The sequence below is a fragment of the Vombatus ursinus genome, unplaced genomic scaffold, assembly GCF_900497805.2.
Source record: "Vombatus ursinus unplaced genomic scaffold, bare-nosed wombat genome assembly UNPS02009173.1, whole genome shotgun sequence".
Lineage (NCBI taxonomy): Eukaryota > Metazoa > Chordata > Mammalia > Diprotodontia > Vombatidae > Vombatus > Vombatus ursinus.
The window spans coordinates 9,361,843-9,369,340 of record NW_020948951.1 but is presented as its reverse complement, the minus strand read 5'-3'; the positions used below and the strand labels follow the sequence as shown (position 1 = coordinate 9,369,340).

At 49.6% G+C, this 7,498-nt stretch overlaps 1 protein-coding gene across 2 annotated transcripts; it reads right to left on the bottom strand.

Moving 5' to 3' along the window:
- Positions 1-690: 690 nt before the first annotated feature.
- On the bottom strand, positions 691-7,467 carry SMIM24 (small integral membrane protein 24). Of its 2 annotated transcripts, XM_027851162.1 has the most exons (5): positions 6,736-7,467; positions 5,082-5,083; positions 1,467-1,627; positions 1,111-1,222; positions 691-769 (listed from the first exon to the last, which is right to left on the bottom strand). In XM_027851162.1, the coding sequence occupies exons 1-5, from the start codon at positions 6,781-6,783 to the stop codon at positions 691-693; spliced, it is 402 nt and encodes a 133-aa protein (XP_027706963.1). In that variant the 5' UTR covers positions 6,784-7,467. The 2 variants fall into 2 exon arrangements, with proteins under 2 accessions (XP_027706963.1, XP_027706964.1); XM_027851163.1 differs by lacking the exons at positions 691-769; positions 1,111-1,222; positions 1,467-1,627 and having other exon boundaries at positions 2,651-5,614; positions 6,736-6,766.
- Positions 7,468-7,498: the final 31 nt, after the last annotated feature.

Genomic DNA, 7,498 nt, shown 5'->3' with positions numbered 1-7,498 from the left:
TGAGGACAGATGAGGAAACTGAAGCAGACAGAGGATAAATGATTTGCCCAGGGTCATAGAGTTAGTAAGCTTCTGGGGCTAGATTTGAACTCAGGTCTTCTTGACTCCAGGTCCAGCGTTCTATTCACTGTGACACCTAGTTAAGTGACTTGTCTGTGAGTGAGCTAGTACGTGTTGGAGGTTGGACCTGAACCCAAGTCTTCCTGACTGCAAGGTCTGCCCTCTACGTACTATATGCCCTCACACAGATGATTCTAACCATGCACAACATAAGCATGCATACCATGCAACAAAGGGGCACGTCTGTCCATGCATTTGTGCACCTAAGGCCACACAAATATATGGTGTACACCTGAGAATTTGCATTTGGACAGAGCCACAAAGACAAAGACACACGTATATACATGCACACATGCAACAACACGTAACAGTAACTGCTCCCATCTCTGCGGTGTCAAAGAGGTCAAAGTTCTTTCTTCCCAACTACCTTGAAGCCATTTGTTCAAATATGTTATTATCCCTATTTTACAGGTTAGGAAACTAAGGCTGAGAGTCACACGTCTTCTATTTCCAAATCTGGGGTTCTTTAGACCATACTACATCACTTCACAGAAGTATTCCAATGCCCACAACAAAACAAGACGCACACATACACACCTGTGTGCACACATGAAGATATGAGTGTACACTTTACCTCATTTGAATGTTTTCATAGGGGTTCAGATCTGACTGGTTCTTTTCAAGCTCTTCCTCCTCATCATCATGGTTTCTGGGGAGAAAAGGGAGTCTGGAGATTCTCCTTGACCCGATTCCTCTCCCATCCTCACCCCCCCCCCACACACACTATGGGTACTTTCTCAGGCTAAGGCTCAGTCCCCAGTATTCCATAAACTTAGAAGTTAAAGATGAAGTCCCAATTCCCTCATTTCACAGATTAATAAACTGAGAAAATTATTGGTTCAAGGTCACAGCCAAGGAGTCTGTGGTTCATATGACTGGGGCATCCATACAACTGGCCTGGCTCTCTGGCCAGGTCACAAAGAGGAGGGGTAGTCATGGGGAAGAAGAGAGGGAGCTGGGACCCCAGGTCCAGGGAGCAAGGTTTCCCACCTCTCCTTGGAACACCAAAACCGATTGGCCAGCATGAGGACGAAGACGATGAAGAGGAAGACCACAACAGCTGTCAGACCCACCAGCCAGGGCTGCAGCGTCCTCTCAATCACTGCCAGGGACAGAGTGAGAAAGAGAGACGGACTGAGCTTCAGTGAGAAGGTGCGGGGTTCTGTGCCAGGCTCTGGGACAATTCCCCCTTTTCCTCTCTTGGTCTTCTCCCTCTTCCACAGGACCTATTTCTCCAGGTGAAAATAGGGAGATGGAGTCCCAGAACCAAGACAAGGGAGGGTGGTTTCCCAACCCCTACCCAGCGTATCACCGTCCTTGCCTCTCCCCAATCCCTGACCTCCCACCTTCCTGGGCATCCACTGATGACAGCAACAGTGAAGAGAGCACAAAGATGATCTCCAGGAGCTCCATGGGGCCAAGCAGCCGTGGCTCGTCAGTGTGTCTGGGGTCCTTGAGTCTGGTCTCTGTCTGCACTGACTGCTGCAGAAGGGAGCTGGAGAGATGACTCCGAAATGGCCCCACCCCAGATAAGAGAATATGGAAGGGGCAGAGGTTGGGGGGTGTGTGGATGGAGTGTTGGTAGGAGACTGATCACTTATTGGACTCTGAAAGCCCCATTCCTCACTCACACCTACCAGCTGCTCAGGGGACCGCACCTTTCTCCCTTTAACCCTCTGTGGCCTTCGAGGTCCTAGATGGCTGGGCTCCAGGGTAACCAAAGAACAGAGCCCATCTATCCTCAGTTGACCACTTCCCTATCATTCTGCCAGTCCTTTCACATTGGAAGGGCTTTGTCAGACCGTTCCTGGGAGCTTCAGTTCTTGTGTGCCATCCTTCACCCACACACAAAGGGTTAACAGGAGGGGAGCAGGGGAAATGAAGGGAGTAGAGAGACTCTGGACTTAGGTAACAATTAACTCAGCCCCATTCTCAGGAAGCGAGAATCCATTATCCCTGCTCAACGCTCAGCACAAGCAGCTGAGGGCCTCACAGAAGGCATGGATGGCTTCACCAAAGGGCAAAAGGGGACAGTTTGCACCCCAGCCCCTGCCAAGGACTTAGAGCAATTGAGGTCAACAAAGATCCCTGCTCAGAACGGGTTATCATAGTCTCTGGTACTGAGGGAGCTCCGGTCCTCAAAAAGAGATTCTCCTCTCCATCCTTAGATTTAGGGACCTTCGTGTGTGTAAACATCTCATCAGATTAGGCCACGCCTCTGATGAGCTGTGAGGAAGCTCTCAGACCCTCCCTTGATCTTGCTTACTAAGGCCAATGGATGGGGCCCCTCACAGCCATTTTCCCAGCTATGGATGGAGCCTCAGTTTCCCCTCTACAACTATGGCGGAAGATAACATAAATATGTCCACAAGCAGGGAAAGTAGATGCTTTTGTCAACCAGTAGGATATCAGTGCCCATGTGTACAAGAGACTGTGCCCCCACAGAGGGCCTCCCCTACCCTCCTCCCCGTGAGCTGGAAGGTGGGGAACGAGGTTAAATGTGTCCCTGTTCCAAGAAAGAGCACAATCCCACTGAGAGAAGGAACAGAGTCTGTTGGAGCAGCAAGGAATTCAACCTCAATCTTGTAAAGGGTGTCTCCTGTGCTGCCCTGTGGAGGGTGGGAGAAGGAATGAGCCAGGGGTGACCTGGAGAGAGTACTGGATTTGGAATCACAGATTTATATTAAGAGGACCCAAGAGATCACAGGATCAAGAGAAAACAGAAGCTCGGGGAGGGAAATCGATTTACCCGAAGTCACACAGCAAATCAGTGGCAGAGCAAATCTAGGTTTGGGTTCAGGCTGTTAATTGGCTAGATGACACAGGGCAAATCACATAACTTCTCCCAATCTCATTTTTGTTTTCTGGTAGAGGGAATCGGACCAGGTGATCTTGGAAGTCTTTCTTAGTTCAAAATCCTATGATCCTATGAGTCATCCATTAGCCCGTTAGCCTTGGCCCTGCCCTGGGTGAAGGTGGACTCCACCCCATCTTTCATAGGAGAAATCATAGCCCTGGCACGTGATCTGAAGGTCAAGGTAGTAAGTAATCAACTTCTCTCCCTGTCCCTTCCCTTTTGCTTCCAAAGTACAGAACCACTGAGGCATGGTGGTGAGTGGAATATGGAGACGAGGAACTAGTGCAGATGTTCCCTGGAGGACGGGGAGAAACAACATAGGCCCATATCCGGACTGTTTTATACTGTCCAAAGTACTTCACACCCATTAGTTTATCTAAGAACTCACATTTCTATTTTACAATGCATTTGTTTTTCCCACAACCACCCTTTGAGGTAGATAGTTCAGGCATTCCTGGTCCCATTTTATAGAAACTGATACGCAGACAGGCTGTCATTTGCTTCATTTCACAGGGTGTCACGGTCAGGATGCGAGCCCAGGTCTTCTGACTCAAAGTCCAATCAATGCACTTTCACAACACCATGCTGTCTCTTAAGAGTCTTAGAAGGCTGGCAGCACAGGAATTATTATTCTCATTTGACAGAAAAGGAAAACTGAGGATCAAAAAAGACAAAGGATTTCCAGAAGATTACAAAGTGAGTCAGTGGCAGAGATGGGACTAGTAGCTTATCCTCAGGCTAGCAGCCCAGTGGCCCAATTGCCTCAACCCAACAGTTTAGTGAGTCTTCACTAAGCTTTGCTTCGGGCCCAGCCCTATGCTTGGCTATTCTATAGGAGAGGCAAGAGAAGACAGCATCCCCATGGAACTCTTGACCTGGCAGGGAAAATAAGAATCACACTTCCAAAATGATAAGAGAACAGGACAGAGTACTGAACTGAGAACCATAAGGGCACAACGGGAGTCCAGGAGATCACAGGTTCAATAGATTAGAGCTAAACATAACCTGAGAAATCAGAGTCCAACTCCATTTTGCATAAAGAGAAACTGAGGCACGAACTTGCCCAAGGTGACACAGGGTAGTAAATACCACAGCCAGGATTTGAATTCAGGACCCCAACTCCCAATTCAGAAGATCTTGAATGCTGAAAGTTGCCCTGCCACTCCCTCCACCCTACCCATGTCCAAATGTAACTATTTCCAACTGAAAACAGAGGCTTTTGTGGCTCAGATCACCACTGCTAGACAGGCTGCAGCGGTGGTTAGGAGTGAAGGAAACAAAGAAACTGAGATCTGTGAAGGGCCATTCAGACTTGGGAGACAGGGCTTTCTGCCTTGGCAATGGTTTCTACTTTGGGATTTATAACAGTCATCAGACCTCTCAGGGGGTGTCATATAAAAGAGGACTGATTTACTAAGCTTGGACCCAGAACACAGAACTCAAGATAACCAGGGAGAAATTACAAGGAGGTAAATTTCAGCTCAATGTGAGGACAAACTTCTTAATAGTCACAGCTGTGGGAGACAGTGTGGTGTGGTGATAGAGAGCAGGCCTTCTACTTGGGAAGGCCTCAGTTGAGCCCTAATTCTAAAACATGCAAACTGTTCATCTTAGTGTTTCCAGGTAGCTCTAAGACTTTTAAATTACAGATAGGTTGCCAATTGCCATTAGGAGAATTTCCACCATGTGAGCCCCTTATCGATGAATCCAGGTCTGAACCAAAAAGAAAACACAATCAGAGCTATATAGCAATGGAAAGCATGGCCTCCTTTCCCTGTAAGCAAAGACAGAATGACCACTTGGGAATGCCATAGAGCATTGTTTCCCAGTCATCAGCATCTCCCTCTAGCAAATTTTTGCTAGTCCACAAAACGTTGGCTGCTGGTGGTCCTACTTCCCTCAAAGCCATACACGTAAAGCAGCAACCGTCCTGTGTGCTGGGCTCGTGCCTGCCTGCTCCCTCCTTCTCTGTGGGTGAAGCCCCCTAATCACCATTTAGGCTGAAAAGGGCAGAGCCACCAGCACAGAGTGATTTGCAGCCCCGTGTGGATTGGGGACATGGCTAGGGAGGGGTTTCCTGGTTCAGTTAGGGAGATGAGATGACCTCTAGGGTCCCTTCCAGCTGACACTTTATGATTTTTGCCAGCCCAGTGGTGGAAGGGAATTCAATTTCTACAAACTCAGCCTGTGCACTACTTGGTAGAAAAACAAAGGGAGGTCTCACAACAGTCCAGTTCCAGTGAGATTTCGCCCTCTTTCCTCTTTCCATTCAGTGCTAACTGATCTGCGGCCCTTCTGGCAGCCTTAGCTGCCTGTCAACCTCATGCCCCTACTGAGCCCCAGGAAGTCAGGGAGGCCCCTCCACTCCTGGCTCTCTCTACTCTAGCCTTCGCTGGGACGCTGGCTCTTGGAAGGTGATGATGGAGGGGCGTCGAGGAGCAGGGCGGGGAGGCCAGCAGGGGGGTTCCCGGACCTCCCTGTCCCCAGCTGGAGTGTCCTCTGGTGAGATGGTCAGCTCTTCCCCACGCCAGGTCAAGGCCAGCTCCAGATCCAGCTCCTCTAGGTCTTCACCTTCTAGGCTCTTGGGCAGCTCCCTTGGGGACTCCGGCTGGTCTGGCTTCGGCCCAAAGGCCCAATCTGCACACAGAATACAGATAGGACAACCTCCTTCCTCCTCTTGAGTTTCTCCTCCTGCCTTCACCAAGAGCCTCGGAGATAGGCAGCAAAGTCAAGGAGAAGCACCCCCATTTTCCAGATGCAGAAACCAAGAGAAAATAGGGAATATGCCTATGCTCAGACACAGACCCAGGACCCAAGCCTAGCTCTTCTGACTCCTGGCTGAGGTTCTCCCTGAGAGAAAGGGAGTCAGGAAAAATAACATTTCTTGCTGCCATCCCCCTTGTCGAGTCTCCAGAGGATGGAGGGCAGGGAAGGACGCCTTCCAAGTCCACCTCATCAGTTTCTTCTTCCCTCCTTACACCAACATTAATCTGGTGCTTGTCTGTTTACAAAGTGCTTTACATATATTGTCTCAGATTGACCCTCACTGCAACACAGCAAGGCAGAGAATAAAAGCATTATTATGATTATCTTACAACTAAGGAAACTGAGGCTGAGAGACAGTATCACACTAACTCTAACTCTAAATTCTTGGCATCGCACAGCCAGTAAACTGAAGAACCAGGATTTAAAGTCAGGACTCTGAACTCTAAAGCAAATGTTCATTTTTCTACACCAGATCTTTTGCAGGCTGAATAACAGATCTTGAAAACACGTATTACTAGTGTTCAAATGTTTGTAGATGTTATTGTGATTGATATGCAAATGCACTTCAAAGCATTAATGATAGGGTCTTTTTGGGGTCATATATATTCTCAACAGTATGGGTCTTAAAATGTGAGGTTCTGAGTTTTTTGGAAATTAAAAAAGGAGTATCATACTTGAAACAACTGACAACCACCACACCATAAGCTAACTGCCCCAGGTGACCTCCATCTCATTCACAAATGAGCCCTGCCCTGGGGAAGGAGACTGAGGGGAGAGGAAGATGTCCGAAGGCAGAGCCTTCCCCTTCTGCCCCCCCCCCGCCACCCCCCCCAGGGGCTGCAGAGGAGGCCCGCTAGCATTCACCAGCTCCATTCCCCTCATCTGAGCCCTGCCTTGGAGGGGGGGTAGGGGGGGTAGAGGGCATCTGAAGGAACAGCTTCCGTCTTGTTTTCAGAAGGGCTCTCTGAGGAGGTAGGCTCCAAAGGACTCACCAGCCAGGTCATGCATGAGGTCCTTGATGAGGTGCCCAACGATGGCATAGGCCACAGCTACAACGATGAGGGCAGCAAGCAGCAGGTATAGCACATACTTAGGCAGGCGCACAGCATCGAGAGCAGGTGGCCTGTAGTCCTCAAAGAGGGGTGTCTTCCTCGTTTGGTCCTCAGACTCCTCTTCCAGTAGGCGCCGAGGGCCCCAGCTCCCCACCATCCTGGCCCTTCAGCAAGGTGGCCTCATAGATGGAGGCTGCTGCCTGCCTGCCAGGATGTGGGGCATGGTGCCCAAGAGGCTGGCAGTGCTGGAGTAACCCCCAAGGGCGGACAGCGGAAGCATTAAGGGTCTTAGGGACTAAGAGGATTGTGGAGATTACTGTGAGGAAGGGTGGGAGGATGAGACAGAAAGAGGGTGGTGGGGCACAGAGGCCATGGGATCAGACATTCAGTGTGGCAGAACTGGGGCTGAAGCCACATCTCTGGGCCCCTGGGCCAGGGTTCCTCTCAGTACCCCACATGACTAGGATCTCAGAAGGAATCACCCTTACCCCTTCTGGGTATGGAATGGAAATTGGATGGGGAATCCTACTACATCCCAGGCAAGGCTTCATTTTATTTCCCTACAGAATCTTGGTCTTGGGACTTGGGATCTGGGGCAGGGAGGCATGGTGAAAAGACTGCTAAGGGAACCCAAGGAAGGTGTTATGTCCTACACAGTAGCCCAGATTCTTTCCAATAAGAGATTATTAGAGCTAGAAGAGAC

Bases quoted from the DNA above. Each gene is read 5' to 3' on its own strand.
- SMIM24 (XM_027851162.1), bottom strand. From the start codon at position 6,783: ATGCCATCGTTGGGCACCTCATCAAGGACCTCATGCATGACCTGGCTG. The intron at 1,223-1,466 runs GTGGGAGGTCAG...TGTCCCTGGCAG, and splicing joins ATCAGTGGATGCCCAGGAAG to TGATTGAGAGGACGCTGCAG. The intron at 770-1,110 runs GTGGGAAACCTT...TTTTCTCCCCAG, and splicing joins TTTTGGTGTTCCAAGGAGAG to AAACCATGATGATGAGGAGG.